The 15676-nt window shown below is 41.3% G+C and overlaps 1 protein-coding gene across 2 annotated transcripts in view; it reads left to right on the forward strand.

The window, feature by feature from the left end:
- The window catches only part of LOC148343877 (ADP-ribosylation factor-like protein 15), an 89118-nt gene that overhangs the window by 42352 nt on the left and 31090 nt on the right, over nucleotides 1-15676 (forward strand). For both annotated transcript variants that reach the window (XM_088290927.1, XM_088290918.1), the window contains exon 4: nucleotides 4351-4559. In XM_088290927.1, the coding sequence (XP_088147053.1) occupies nucleotides 4351-4559 (209 nt within the window). The remainder of the gene's footprint in view (nucleotides 1-4350; nucleotides 4560-15676) is intronic.

The raw sequence follows: 15676 nt of genomic DNA on the forward strand, positions 1-15676 counted from the left end.
GGGAAGCAGGGTCTCCGAAAAAGTCGGTTGCAATCTGCAACCTCAAGATGTCAGTAAATGTTATGCAATGGCCTTTTCAGTCTGGTGCTGTAAGACACAGGCTCGTCTCAGTTGAGACCTCTGGCCGCCTGGGCTCATTTATGACTGTTCCCCAAAGTTAATGTTAGTTTTGACGTGCGAGCCATGTGTCACAGATACCGTGCGGAGCAATAAAGCAAAGGCATCATTTGTTGTGATAAGACGAAGACAGAAGTTGTTAATGTTAATATCGCAAGACTGTAAAAACAAAAAATGAGTCTTTCATTTCAGGAGCAAGTGCTGCAACATATGGTGAAGTCTTATCGCTTTCAATGCTGCTTTATTACGTCTCCTTCAGGACTGTGTTCTTGTTCTCTTGCAGCCATTGTTTAGACTAGTTCTACTTTCGGAATAAGCCAAGCCTGCGGTCATCCTTTGGTTCCTTGCTGAAATGAGGTCTTGTGACGTGCGCTGGTGTCTCTCGTCACATATTCATGTCAGAGTTTGAGAATAGATTGAAAAGGCCAGCTTTCCTGACATCTTCAGGTTGAAGATTGGAACCGATTCTTGAAGATTTTTTTTGCCATTTTGGGGCAAATTTGTTTTTTTTTTGGGGGTTGAAATCAAATTGAGGCCTTCGACGTTCCATTTCATTTTTGGCACAGCATCCTGGTTCCGCGCGAAAGCCTGAATGTTCTCTGGATTAATTTTTACCACAAATTTCTATTGGAATTGAATATTTTTGCCGAACTTTCTTTTGATGAGTATCAGCAGTGGTTATTTCCTTTTCGTCCCCCCCCCCCTGTCATTTGTCATTTAATTTTCTGTTGTCATATGGCCCATTATTTGGGGATTTTTAAAGAGGTATGTAGTTCCACAGTTTTTGTTACAACAACCAACGTTAACATGAAACAAAAAATTTGATTTCTAAATGTGGAATCCAGCTCAGTCAATTTTCAGATATGAGTACCATTAGAATTAATTATTGCGAATTGCAATCTTTTAGTCCTGAATTTTAGCTTTACTGGAATTTTTTGGGCGTGTACTCATTTGTCCAACATTAAATGAATTTGTTAAAAAAATGCCACCTTTTTTGCATGCACTCTAAAAACGCAGCGTTTTCTAACAAGTGCTGGGATGTACTCCTTTATATTGAGCACTGTATGTCAAATATTTAGAGTTACCGTATCTAATTTGTGGAGTCTAGTGTGGTCTCCCACATACATCTGCCGGGGTCTTAACGCATGTGTCAGTCCAAGACTTCCTGTTTACTGTTTACTCCCAAACAGCTGTGTTACAAATGTCACAGCTCTAGATCCACCCTCGGCTCGTTCGTCAGCGACGTAAGCAAACTGCCGGAGCTGCTCCTCGACACCCCCAAAGCTCCTCTAAGCATTTTGTTTAGAGAACATTTTTCATTCAGTGATTATATATTAGCTGATTTGACCAAAGTTCTAGACCGGTGGTTCTCAAAGTTTTTACTCCGTGTACCTGCACAAAAAAAAACCAATTAACTCTCCACGTTCAGTTTGAAGGTAAATAGCGCAAGTAAATCTTGTTAAAAAATAACGACTTATATGATGAATTCATTATAATGCATTGCACATGAGTTACATTTTCAAACAAGAAAAAGTTGCATAAAAGTTAAATAGCAACTGAACTGTACTTAACAGTTTATATTGGAGTCATCAAAGTTCAAGCCACTGCGAGATTATTCATTCATTCATGATGTACTGGACTGTAATTTGATTCATTGCAAAGCAGTTGAGCGATCCCGCGTTGAATTTAATGATGTACGCTTACCGCACTGTTCTACAGCGACTTAATGTGAATGGCAGGTGCACTGTCCAAGGTTGGAGTGTGTGAGAAAAGGTTTCAAGTTGGCTCGGAACCATTGATAAATTCTTCCAACAAACAAACAAAAATCCATTTGTAGGCCAAGATAAACACAATGTGCCTATCTGGCCTCTATTAGTAATGTCGGGAAGAGTAATTTGTTTTTGAAGGGATTCTCAGTAGCTCACGGCAATATGTTTTTGTTTTTCTTAATCTAGTTCAAATGAAAAACGCAAAGGGAAGTGGTTCACAGTAAACGTGTTGCAGGCTTAATTATTTGTCCTTTGCTTTTTAAACCGTCCCACATCGACACCTGGACAAGATGTCCTTGATTTTGAGCAATGCTTTTGTTTTTTTTTCCTCTGTAGCAAAGCTAAGCAACCTCATTGTTGTTTTGAATTATTTTTGCTAGGTAAACTCACACAATTTACCTTCACTTTCAGTGCAACTCTCGCTGACCTCAGAGCGCACCCAAATAAATGAGAATGTGTCACGTTGATGAAGTTATTTGAGTCCTTGTTTCAGCTTGTCTTCATCTGCAAGCGAGGGCTGACAAAGTATTTCTTGGCCGAGCTGGAGCTGGAGGGACCGGTGGGTGGGCTGCTTTGACGTGTTTTCCTCCGATCAGATGTTAAGTCATTTGATTCCACAGAGACCTCGCTTTGACCCCTCTTTGTTCACTCTTTTCCACATCTCATTCAATTTTTCACAAGTGTTACAAGTGTATACCGCAGATGAACGGTCCAAATTGGAAAAGACTTGTCCTGGAATTCCCGGTCTTGTGGCTGCGCGACTTCCTTCAGAGAATTTCTCTCTCATCGAGTTTGGTCCAAGACAGCTGCACTGGTGTGTAATGTAACAATAGTTCCACATGACACACACACACACACACCAGATTAATCCTGACTAAGCAAGAAATTACCTTTTTTTTATTTTTTTTATCATTTTACCAACATAGACAACCATGTCCTGTCACTTTCTATTTCTACATTTGATTTTATTTCAGAATTTCCAATCAAGACTTAATATGAACCATTCCCCATTTTAACCTAATCCCCTGCAGTAAATGAGGCACAACGTCTCACATGCTTTTTAAAACTTCCCCCGTAAGCGCAAAAGTATTCAGAGCAAACGAGACTTGAAGTCCTCGATGATGCCCTTAGCATTATTTCGAATCTGTGACTCATGATCTTGTGTTTTCGAAGTCCTGCCGTCACACCAATAGGTGGCAGAAGTTGCCAGCGAGCCAATGAGACGTGACGGACATGGCAAAGATGAGAGGGTCACGCTCAAGTGGCACTTGGTCGAACAGCTTTCCTCTTCAGCTGGATGTCTCAGTGGGGAGGGGGAGGAAGGGACGAAGGCGGCGTGAGCACATGAGGAAAGGGGGGAAAAAGGGGAGGGAAGATGTCTCCTCTGGCTTTTTGTGTGCAAGTGGCAATCTCAAGTTATTAATTTTGCATTGCGTTGCTTTATTTCAGCTCTTAAGCTATTAATTACGCAAGAACTCTCTTCTTCCTCTTGCTTCATTAGCACCCGACCATTTTAATATCTGCTTCACTCTATTTTTCAGGACGTATTCCATTTTGCAGTGTGATCTGAAATATTGGCGCTAGCATTTTTTTTTTTTTGCAGAGAAATGTTCAGAAATGACAAAATGCAAATGTAAAATGTGTTTCAAGGATTCATGTTTTTTTTTAGTCAATCCCACATGTGTTCAACATTCTTTTTTTAATTTGATAGAAAAACAACAGTTGAAGGATCGCTAAGTGGGAGGTCCCCAAGAGTATCTTGTCACCCATCTCGAATGATATCGCATTACATCATATGAGACTAGAATCGAACTGTAATAGTGAAAATGCAATTAAATAAATCAGGATCAAGCGCAATATGGAGGCAGCAAACTCGGCTGACTTTGCAACAATCATCAGTTTGGCCAATAGAGAACAATTTAATGTCACTCCCATTTGAAGTTGACTGTCAGACTAAACATGGGACAAAGGAAATGGCATGTTGTGTATTTAAAACAACCACATAACCTTAACGTCTGCTAGCTTAATGCTAACACATGACGGGGGTGCACCATAGATGGGCCACTTTAAGTAGTTGTGAAACTCTTTTTTTTTTTTGTCCGTTTGTGGTGTCTAAGTCGCACACATCAAAAGGAGCCGCTATTAAACGATCATGTACTACTTATATACATACGTTCTGTTTATGGATGCTTATAAGTCTTCTTATACAAAGTATAATATGATTGTTTTGAGTTAAAAACCTGGATGAATTAATTTCATATCCCAAGGCACCACTGTATAGCATTCAACACCGGTGACACATTCAGGTCAAGGAAAAACTGTTAACAATTTATTTTAAATGACCTGAAATAGTAATCATTTAATTTCATTCCTACTTTCCACGTGATAGCTTTTTGGTGACATCAGTAATGACAATGACTCCCTCCAAAAGTTGACCATCTAATGGCGTCACGTCCTTCCACAGGAGCTGACAACATCAAGAAATATTGGTGCCGCTACTACCAGGGGTCGCAGGGTGTCGTCTTCGTATTGGACAGCGCTTCATCAGACGAGGACCTTGAGGCGGCGCGTAATGAGCTGCATTCGGCCCTGCAGCACCCTCAGCTCTGCACGCTGCCTTTCCTCATCCTTGCCAATCACCAGGACAAGCCCGCTGCAAGGACGCCAAACCAGGTAACAATGGCCCTCTCGGGACACCTCGGCACGGCATTTGTTGAACACGTTTGACCCGATGCGGAACTTGAAAGGACATCGAAACAGTTTCTACTGTATCAACATCAGCCTTATAAACTGCTATTCAACTGACTTGACACAAACACAACCACTCAATGAATTGTACGAGGACGCAGGCTATTGCTGTATAACCTTGGAATAGGACCGCCAATATGTTGCATGCATGTGTGGTATGAGTCCAGGCTGGCTACGTTGCTTGACGGCCACAAATAGATTTCTGCAGGAACATGTTCATCACTCCTCTACTCTGATCACAACGCTGATTGGCTATTAAGAGGCGGTGCAGCACTAATATCTGGGGCTCTACCTTGAGAGTCAAGTACAATAGATGTCGGGTTCTATCAGCTGGGGGGAACTTGATTCTTTTTGAATAGCGTGTGTTCAACATTAAGAAGTTAGCTTTGTTGTAGTTGATAATTCAAATTTCTCAAGTCATGTTACATGAAACACAATCAAGCGTATTTTTAATATTCTGAGGACCATGTTGAAATATTGACATATTACGGAGTGGTGGATTTGCCGTGAAGCGCAAATGAATCACGAATACTTGTTTTACGTTTCTTGTACTTTGTTTTCTTGAGAAGCTTGATGACAAAGGAAGGAATCAAATTAATCTTTAGTCCTTTAATATCTCCCCAAATTATTTAACTTTTCTAGTACAGTGTTTTGGATTGACCAGATTTCCGACTTTTTGGTACAGGCATATATTCTTTATCTTCTGTAAAAAAAATTAAAAAAAAACACTACCAATGCTTGCCAAATTAAACTAAGTGAAGCCACAAATGTTTGCTTGTGTTTGGAGTCAAGAAGTAAAAGCAGTATTTTTTTGCACTCACTCTTCACCCTTGCTAGCAAATTGTCCATGAAACAGTTTTTGGGCTCTGGCGCACAAATTCCCCCAATTCAATTTTTTAACGTCCCGGCGTGATTTTAACCTCCCCCGAAGCACATAAACTTGTTTTGCTATTTGAGCCGATTATTGTTTGCGCTCCAACTTTTATACTGGAACAGCATAGTTGTAATGTAGCCACATTTAATTTTGTGTGCATCCTTGAATTATTGAACATTTTGCTTTTCTGACTCCTCCTGTATAGTCACTGAGTAGGAAGTCATCATACACATGGCCCACTCAGAACCTTGTATCAAATCTTTGTCTTGCTCGATAATTTGTTGCTCTGACAAGATACAAAGGCATAAATGTCGTGGAATAGTCATGTAGTTATAGGTCGTGTTATCACCTCCCTGTAGAACACAATTAATCACTCTTTGCGGAGGCAGGGATTTAAAAAAAAAAACAACAAAAAACCAAGGATATTCTTTTCCACCTTTCTTTTCTCTCTCACTCTATACTGTAGTGTCCTCCTTGCTCGCTTCACCCCTCCAGTATGGGATGTTATGGCTATGACATTCGCGCGTGTTTCAAAAAAACCTGGAGCCTCACTTTCCTAAAAACTCACACATGCATCATCTGCCGAGGACTATTTCAATGTCTCTGAAGGATTCACTTAGATGGATGCCTGCAGCGTGGGCCATCTGTATTTCCTTGCTCGGACCACCGGTGTTATGGCTCTAAAGGGATGGGAAATGCTCTCTGGGAAACGATAGTGAGAAAAGTCCTCTACCAGATTGTGTTATTATGACCCAAAGTGGAACCTTTTGACTGCCCCTCAATCAGTTTAACTTGGGTTAAGACATTAGTATGGATTGATTGCATTTGTGCACAAGTCACAACAGTCACGGAAACTCACTAATCTCATTGATGATTTAAATTGCAAGTGCTCGCAGCGGACGCGACAACACTGTCCTCTTTGTTGGTGCCCATAACGTAACCAGTTAATCTGGCGGGCTGTTAGCTGCCCACACTGGCTCACTGGTCTTAGCGCGATGTGTCCTTTGCCATATTTGACCCTCCCTTGTATCAATTTCTGGAAGTATCGACTTTTTGCAACTGTTTGCAAACACCAATGACACGTGTGACTGGCTGATGTGGATGGATGAATGGTGATGGATGTTGCCCAAAGGCCTCATTTGCACTTTGTTGGGAAGGCCATGTCAGTTCAACTGAATGACTTGCATAAAGTAGGTCTGCTTCTATTACTGATGTGATGTGTGCCTCGCTCAACTATGTAAAATCCATCATCGGGACATTAAAGCTCTGATGACCAGGATGCTATTTTGTATTTATCGACGCTATTTATGACCTGCAAGTCCTTTCTCTGGTTTCCCCTGCTCATTGCACTCAAACAACTTTTAATATAATCAAATTTGCCTCTCATGTACACATATGGGGGGTGTCAGAAAAGTTCCAGGACTGATCCACTTTGAAGCAATCCCCCTGGACTCCAGGGCCTGGAGTCTAAGAAACTTTTCCAGCCTTCTCTGCCATGCACGACTTCGTGCACCCCTGAAAGGATTCATCGAGGATCTCGCGCAGCTCCATCTTCATGGCCATCTATCTTGATGTCATCCACGTCTTTAAAACGGGGTCCTCTTGATAACCTCGTTGAGTTTGGGAAAGAGGGAGAACAAAATCACATGGGGCCTGCTCGGCTGCATTGATCTGTGTAGATAGTCTCGCACACGGAGCGATGCAGCCCAACTCCACTCAACACTTCCGCGACAAGATTTCATGAGTGGCCGAGTCGCAATAAATGGTTCTAAATCGCAGTTGCACTGTGTGGCAGTGTTGCAAATCTTAGCCAATCTAAATGCACTTAAGTGAGGAAGCCGCAGCCACCCACCACGCGTCGCCAGGAAATAGATACATTATACAGTGCACATATTGTTTCACAATAATACTAAACCATATTTATAATTTCATATGTACCACACCTGTGGATGAAATAGTGTAGCTTGCCGTAAAACATATAAATATATATAAATATACGCAAATGTCGTACGTGCTGCGCCACTTACATTCAGATGAATGGGAGCATGCACCACCTTTCAATATATCCCCATTTTTTTCCATCTTTATTCTCACCGATGTCCTCTTTCTGTAACAACCTGCGGCCTCCCTGACTGACACTCCAACGTGATGCGGTACAACATCTTATATGAGGAGCCTAAGAACGTGATACGGGCTCACACAGTGCACATCGCATGGAGTCTCTTTATTAAATCGTCCAATGTGCGGAGTTGAATGGCCAACTGTCATTTTTTTCTTGGATGGTCTGTTCCTAGTCGGATTCGGAAGCATGCCGCAGTGTGCGGCAGACTTAAGGAGGAAAAGAATCTGAGTTTGTAATTTAGTTGGAATGTCCTGTAACCTTTCTGACTCACCTTGTACAAATAGACTGAAACGAATGGATTGTGGTTTGATGGGAAAATGAAACATTAATAAATAAAAATCATTGCCAACGGGAACGTGTTTTTGGTTACAAAGTTTTGGCATGATATATTCTTTTATTAAGTTATTGATGCCATTTGTATAATGTTTAAGATTACATTCCGACATTGTGAATGTATTATCACTGACTCACGGCTGTGTCACTTGGTATTCAGTGACTCACAAAAGAATTGTTGCCGAGATGAAACCGCAACCAGTCACTGCCCACACCACGTGCTTCCTTGCCTCCGTACGTCTTCCCGTCAATGAAGTCATGGCAGCCTTGCCTTCAGATTATGTTGTTCCCCCCCGCCACTCGCTTGAAGAGAAACAAGGAAATAGTAAGCTTGCGCGACCGCTGGAGTGTGCCAGAAGAAAGCAGCGGGCCTCCATATGTTAACCAAACATTTGCTCAACATCTGCAGGGGTCTCCTCCAAGGCTGTTTAAGGGTGTATTGAATCACCCAATTGACAGTTAAAATGGGCTATGCTGTATTTCAGTCAAATTTAAATTAGGCGTGAACCTGTGTCAGATTCTGCCAGGATGATAAATTTTAGCAAAAGAAATAGCAGTTTCATCAACTTTTTTGCCATTGAATGCAAGCTATTTTATTTTTCAACAATATGGAGGCTATTTGTTTTATGAGTTAATATGAAAGAAAATGAACTATTTTTTTTTCAAATAAAATCAAAATTATGAAAGTTCAGAGTTCCCTCACCGCTTTGCGCGCCACGTTTTACGGCTTCAGTGCTTTCCGGGTTTTCTCATTGTTTCAACGAGATGAGTCTACTCGAAGGCTTTGTACATAAGCGCAGGCACTCATACAAGGCATGTGATTGACCAATCTCGATTTGCCCTGTGAAATGATTGGCTTCGATCACACATCTCTGGTTCTATCTCGCCAGTTTCATTAATAAACTTAACGGCACTTTTGAACAACGTTATGTTCGGAAACTCATAACGTTATTCAAATGTGCTGCTCAGTCAGTCGAGCCAGATAAGCGTATAGTAAACAGCTGTGTTCGGAAGTTATGAGCGGACCGCGCTCAGCCATCCGACAAGCAGTTTAGAGCAGCAAGCCAAGGACGACGAAACATCGGCAAATAAATTGTTAAAGTTTGTCGTAAAACATCTTATCTTAACTAGAATTCTGCTTGCATTTTATCCAAAAGTCCTTGTTGATGTTATTGTGGAAAGCGAAAATTTCAATGCCAGTAGGAGAAGGCAACATTCTCTTCCCCCGTCTACAAAATTTCCAATCAGTTTTGTCTCAACTAGTTTGCTGTCTAAAGAATACATCATGTCGGCTGTGGGCGCTACATCCAAGCAGATATTTGCTATGACATCCACAAATCTCCCATTCCCATTTAAAATATGATTTTGAATACCCAAAGTTGGTCAAGAGTTAATTTCCCAAGCATTTGAATTGTCCGCTGCAATAACCTCATTACTCCAATCGTCACATTTCATATTAATACAATGTGTATTTGCTTCTGAATTATAAATTCCCTTTCTGTGGTAAATTATTCAAAAAATAAGAGGTTCAACTCAATTGTTTGTCTTGTCATGACTTATTGATAAAGGTCAAGATGCTCCACTAAGGTGCTTAATATTAAATGACAGTTACATTTAAGAGTACACAGGTACGTGTCTGAAACATGTCTCACTAGTGGCCCAGTGTAAGTGCAGTTGGGTCTCCTCTGCACAGGTTGGAAGTTCACTTCAAGCAACATCCTTGGCCAACGGTATCCATCTTGTAGCAGCGTTGTTAAACTGTGAATTTGGGCCATTTTAATATGGCTCATAAAGTATATGGGTGTGTTTTTCTGTGGATCAAGCTCGATTTATTATAAAATTGTTATAGAATCAAAAGTTGGTGCTAAATGCCAACGCTGCACTATTACTACCACATAATTTCTTTTATAACATCTTTTGGCAAAACTGCTTTTTCAACTTTTACGTCAATATAAACTCGAAAAAGAAGCAATTGGAAACTCATATCAAAGAAACCCACATGCAGCGTTGCCTCTTCCTCTCAAAATACAGAAATGATGTCATATGTGCCCTATAGGAGAAACCATATATATATACCCTGTATGCATCATTATTCATTAGAATTTCCATTAGCTTTTTACATGCAAGTCGTGTTCAGCAGGGTTCAAAGTCAACTTTAAAAACTATGATATTTGGCTGCTTTAAAAAATGCTTGCCCGGTCGGGCAAGTTGCCCATAATTTTACCTTGCCCGTGGCCAAATTTCACTTGCCCCGGGCAATCGGGAAGCGGTTAACCACGAACCCTGGTTCAGGGTCAATGCACATTGCTTTTCAGTCGTTTTGAGCTACTTCAAGCAAACTTTCTCAAGCTTTTTTTTTTTTTTGCATTCTTTCTATGGTCATGACACATACAGGAGTCTAACAACATCACGGACAATTTCGATGAAAGCCGTTTCACAAATGGCAAATGATATGATAAAGTGGGTATCATGATAGAAGAGGACTTGTGAATAGCTTGTATGACCATAGACTATAACACGGATGGGAAACTTAAAATCTGGAGGGGCCCGCAGTTTTTCATCAGTGTTGGGTGGGGGGAGCACATAGGTCCATGCACTTTCTAAGCAGACGTATGAATGGTCAATGGGCTGTCACTTGTATAGCGCTTTTCTACCTTGGGTACTCAAAGCGCTTCACGCTGCTTCCTCACCTACCTACTGATGATGAAGCATCAGGAGCAACTGGGGGTTCGATATCTTGCTCAAGGACACTTCGACATGGTTGCACTGACCGGAGATCGAACCCCTAACCTCTGAGTTTGGAGACGACCATGATCCATAACGCCCTCGTGACAAAAAAGGACATTTATATGGCTAAAACACATGCACTAGTGACAGATGTGCTTTTTCAGGGCCGATACCAATTATTAGCCGATATTCAGCACCTCGGCTCTTAAGTGTGACCACGGCATTGTCCATAAAGCAGGAAGCTTTATTGATGTAAAACAACAGTTTAATCACATGTGCAGACATCTGCCAGGCTTGTCATGGATGCTTGTGTTGGAGGTACACACACCTGACCCCTTAAGACAGACACTGTGTGAGCCTCTTATTGAGATGAAGAGGAGTCTCGGTGAACAAAAGCTGTAGGAAAGTTAGCCTTAAATTTTCTTTAATGATAGAGGTATAGATTTGCAAGACGGACAAACTTTTTTTTTGGGGGGGGCAACTACAACGCCAATTTTCTCTTTAACAATAGTAACCAGATATCAAAAACAACAAAAAAAAGTTTGTCTTTCACAGGTCAATCAGTAAAAAGTGCCACATCACTTCAGGCACGTCATACGTATAAACGTTCATCCACAGACCTCCCAGGCTCATTACACTACTCTCAACTCAAGTGGAAAAAGCTCCCCACCCCCCAATCACTTTCACCACAGTATCCTCCCTCTTGATGGTTCCCAGTAAACATCCACCCCTGTCACCCTCCCTGAAAAATATCCCGGAAGAGGTCAACTGAGAGATTAAGAGCCTTCAAATGGGGTCGTGGAGATCAATGATCAAACAGGGAGCCGGGCCCAGCCCCCATGGCCCCACTCCACCCACTTTATTATCAGGCTTACTGAAATAGAGACAAAAAAGCTGGCTAACAATTACTTCTTTAAACCATGACCAAGCCACCCTCTTAATCTGCAACGGCAGTGTCACCTATGGTTGTCACTGCAACAATCACAGATCACGATGTCTCCATCACTAGAGAGTGAGATACAAAAGTACTCTGTCTAATCAGAGCGGCGTCACTAGTGAAAGTGCAAAGCATTCAAATAGCTTAACATGTTCTTTCAAGTAGGGATAGACCGATTATCAGGGGGTCGATTAACGGCGCCATTATTCAGCATTTTGATGGTCTTTTTTAAAAAAAAAAAAACTAATGTCAGATAATTGATCAATTTAAAACTGTATTAACTTAAAGGACCCATTTATTTAAATTTTCAGTTAACTTTATGAGAGATTATAGTGTCCCTGGGAACACTCTGCACCTTTTTGTTTTTGCTTGAAATCCAAACAAAGAGAAGAGAAATTTTAACATTTCCGTGATTCTGAATTTTGACAAATGTATTTACTGTAGAAAACTATATAGAGATACTGTTTACGTTCTTTTTTTTTTGCTTTAATTTTTTAATTTATTGTCTAACGATTATTTTGAAGGTTTGAACCACATTGGTTACATTATGCCGTTGTGAACCCCTCACTACAACAAAATGTCATAGAGGCATCAATTGCTCGTAATAAAAATAAAAAAATAATGATAAAAAAGTCAAACTCTACTTCACGGTTTTTTACTTTTCACCGGGGTTCTGGTCCCTATTAACCACAAAAAATGAGGGATTACTGTAATAAAAAAAGCATGTTCAATAAACGATGGAACTCACAATAGTATGATTAAATATATATGGCATAAGGAAGATTATGAAGAAGTAAAACTCGAGTCTATTCGTAATTCTTTGTATAACTAAATATAGACAATAAAAGAAGCAAATGAAGAACACGTCACAAGATCCCTGGAAAACCGAACTTCCATGCCATACATGAATCTAAAACGTTTTCACTCAAAATATTCACCTGCCTCTAAAAATGAAAAGTTGGAGTGAGACATGTTTGCAGCAAGTGCAAGTCCAAGAGGCCTTTACCGTGAACGTCTGTTGAGATGTTTATTAGATTGTGCAGATCTCAACGACAACGTTAGAGACGTTTTTGATTGTGTCAACAGTGGTCAGGAGGAGCCCAGACAAAAGCTCCATTTTCAGAGAAAATGACTCCTCGGGTGAACTGAAAGCACACCCATGAGACGTACGAAAAGTCTGCGTCATTGAGCCAATGTGTGTCTGTCTGACTGTTTCTGTCAAAAGATGGCAAATTGATGATGAATGATACGTTTGCTGCTCAAGTGTTGACTGTCTCCATTCTGCCTCTTCGTACTGCCGTCCACACTCTCAGGAAGTTAATACCAGAAATGAAGTTTGAAAATGAGCTGACGTCATTCGTACCAATTCACCTTTCTGGTCTTATAAGGCGATGACACATTTCAGTTGTAGCTTGTGTATGTGCTGTAACTCTTGTCACATTGCAGAAGCAGATCTTGATTTTGTCCAGTGAAAACAGATGTTCTCCAACTCATAGCAGGCATTGTTTTCCTCACACTGGACAAAAGTTTAAAGGGATGATTCAGGACCAGATTACCTTGGGTTTGAAAGAGTCACCGAGTCTGTTGGAGGGGCTGAACTGTTCTGTCATCTGGGGATTTGACATCAAAGTTTGAATCTTCAACTTCTTGATTTTGGAGCAGAGATGCCGTCATGGGTAATAAGGCTGGATTACACAAGCCAACAACCCTTCGTCTTTTCATCTTCATCATTTGTGTCCATCCGTCCATTTCCCACAAAAGTCAGCTCAGACTCGGATTTGATTTAGGGATTAGGGAGTATCGCCAGTTTCAGCCTCTCATATATCTCTAGCTTAGTTAGCAAAAGAGCTAACAACCACAGAGACCTCCGCTCGCTTCGAGCCACAAACACAGACAGCATTTTCTAAAACAAGAGCTTCTCGTGGACGCAGTCCATTAGGCTCAACCATCCAAACAGACCTGCTTTGTTGAGGTGTTATATCAACAGGGTGACCTCCCTCCACCGCTACCCGGCTTCCTTGGGCCCCCCAATGGCAGGAGATTGATGTCAACGAGGTTTCCTTCCAACTCCTCCAGACCCACCCAGCTCCTGACAAACACTTGCACCAGCACAGAGAGCCCCAGTGAGGCCTTCGCAGGTCTGCAGAGCCGTATTAGGCACCAGCACCTTCCTTCACCCCTCACTCTGGCCGTGCCAGAAACACCCAAAGTAACTGATGTGACGCTGTAAACAAGGAGTGCCACGAGCCAATGCCAGTGCTGTTTGTATGTTGAGGAAATGAGCCACCTTTTCTGTCAACACAGCAGTTCCTGTGAGAAGGAGGCCAAAACGGCGACGTCGTTTGTATACCGTGTCATCACCAGGGGAGAATTTAGACCAACTGAATTTGGGTTTATTTCAGTGTTTTCCTATATCAAATATTCACAAGAACGTGCAATGCAGCTGGCATCTTTGGAGGCTAGTGGAATTCGCAAGAAAACCTGTTGCAGACAGGATGCTTGTTCCAATAGGTCCCTGTACCCAAACAAAATTTCACTCAGATGGTGGCAAAATCAAATCCAAAGTAAAAATCACATTCACAAGGTGAATAACCTCATCAATATGTTTTTCTTTTTAGCCTTCAATCGATCGCGATCAAGATCCCAAGTCAACCGCGAGAGGGATAATGGGGGAAAAAAAGAAATGTTTTGTGTGTGTGTGTGTGTGTGTTGTTTTTATCATGTAGTTTCTGTTAGTGTACTTTATCTGTGGATTGTCCACTAAAACATGTTTGTTTTTTTAGAAAGAAAAATGTAGGCCACCTTTAACCCCGTAGCTTTGTGTTTCCCAACCAGGGTCAGGTGCAGGAGGTTCGTGGAAACATTTAATAATTTATTTTCCAGACGTGTTACACAGCTGCGGCAAAATCACATCAGCCCGTGTATCATTAAAGCTCAGATGACTGATTAAAAGAAAGTCAAACTGGTATAGTGGGTCTGAATATGATTCATATTCAGGGTTTTGTTCTGTCCACACTAAGATGTATGAGCTTAGTCTGCGCGAGAAGCGAGTTAAACTCATATGTGCATGTTAGTGATAGACCGTTTATCGGCCGGGCCGATTATCTGGGTCGATATTTGCCATTTTGCCGATCATCGGCATCTGCCCTTCTCTAACTTTCAAAGCCAATAAATTAAAATATGGTTTATTTCGGCTCACAGCATTTCGGCTCTCTCTCTCCCTGCTGTGCTTGTGGCCCTGCCTGCAGAAGCAGATTTCCCCCCCCCACAGCAGCATCTGATTGGTTCCTTGTACAGTGGGTAGCAGCCAATCAGCAGTCAGATGTCTGTTTGCTTTTTCACCTTGAGTCACACGCACTAGGGGAGAGGTCCCGCGGGCAGAGGAAGGTAAGGCTACGGACTTATCCCAAATTTGAATAAATGTCAAATCTACTACAACTCACAACTAATAGAAAACTATTTGCTGTAGTAAACTTTAAAGAGATGTTTGTTTTCATTGAACTTTGTAAGACATGCAGCTTAGCCTGGGAGTGCAGTGCACTTTTTGCTAAACTTTTAAAAACTTAGTGGACTATTTTCTAAGATCTAAAAAAGCTTTAAAATGTAAATCACTAAAGTTGTTCAATAAACACGTGCTTAAAGGCATTTGAACTAAGTCAAGTTTTGGAGTTTATTTTTTTTAAATTTTGACACCATTTTACCACTTTTTTCAATAAGTAAGTCACATCATGTGCAAATCATACATACGAGTCAAGTCGTAAGTCCCAAATGAATGTGGCAAAAAAAACCAGGCAAGTCAAGTCCAGCCCCACTCAAGTAGGTGAGTCAAGTCTTTGCTTGGTTTTAAGTAAGTCAAAAATCAAGTCAAGACATTCTTGTACAGTCACGAATTATCCTCCACACATTAGGCACTACACCGTGCCCGTCTTGGTGGGCTTTGTGGGCACAGTTGCATTCTCATTGAGTGGCAAACCTTTCATGTTGTCTTTGAAACCTGATTTGATCACGGAACACATGGCACGCACTCTTATAAATGCAGATTTTCAGAT

The sequence above is a fragment of the Idiotropiscis lumnitzeri genome, chromosome 1 (genome assembly GCF_059441095.1).
Source record: "Idiotropiscis lumnitzeri isolate Australia: NSW breed Sydney's pygmy pipehorse chromosome 1, RoL_Ilum_1.0, whole genome shotgun sequence".
NCBI classification, from domain to species: domain Eukaryota; kingdom Metazoa; phylum Chordata; class Actinopteri; order Syngnathiformes; family Syngnathidae; genus Idiotropiscis; species Idiotropiscis lumnitzeri.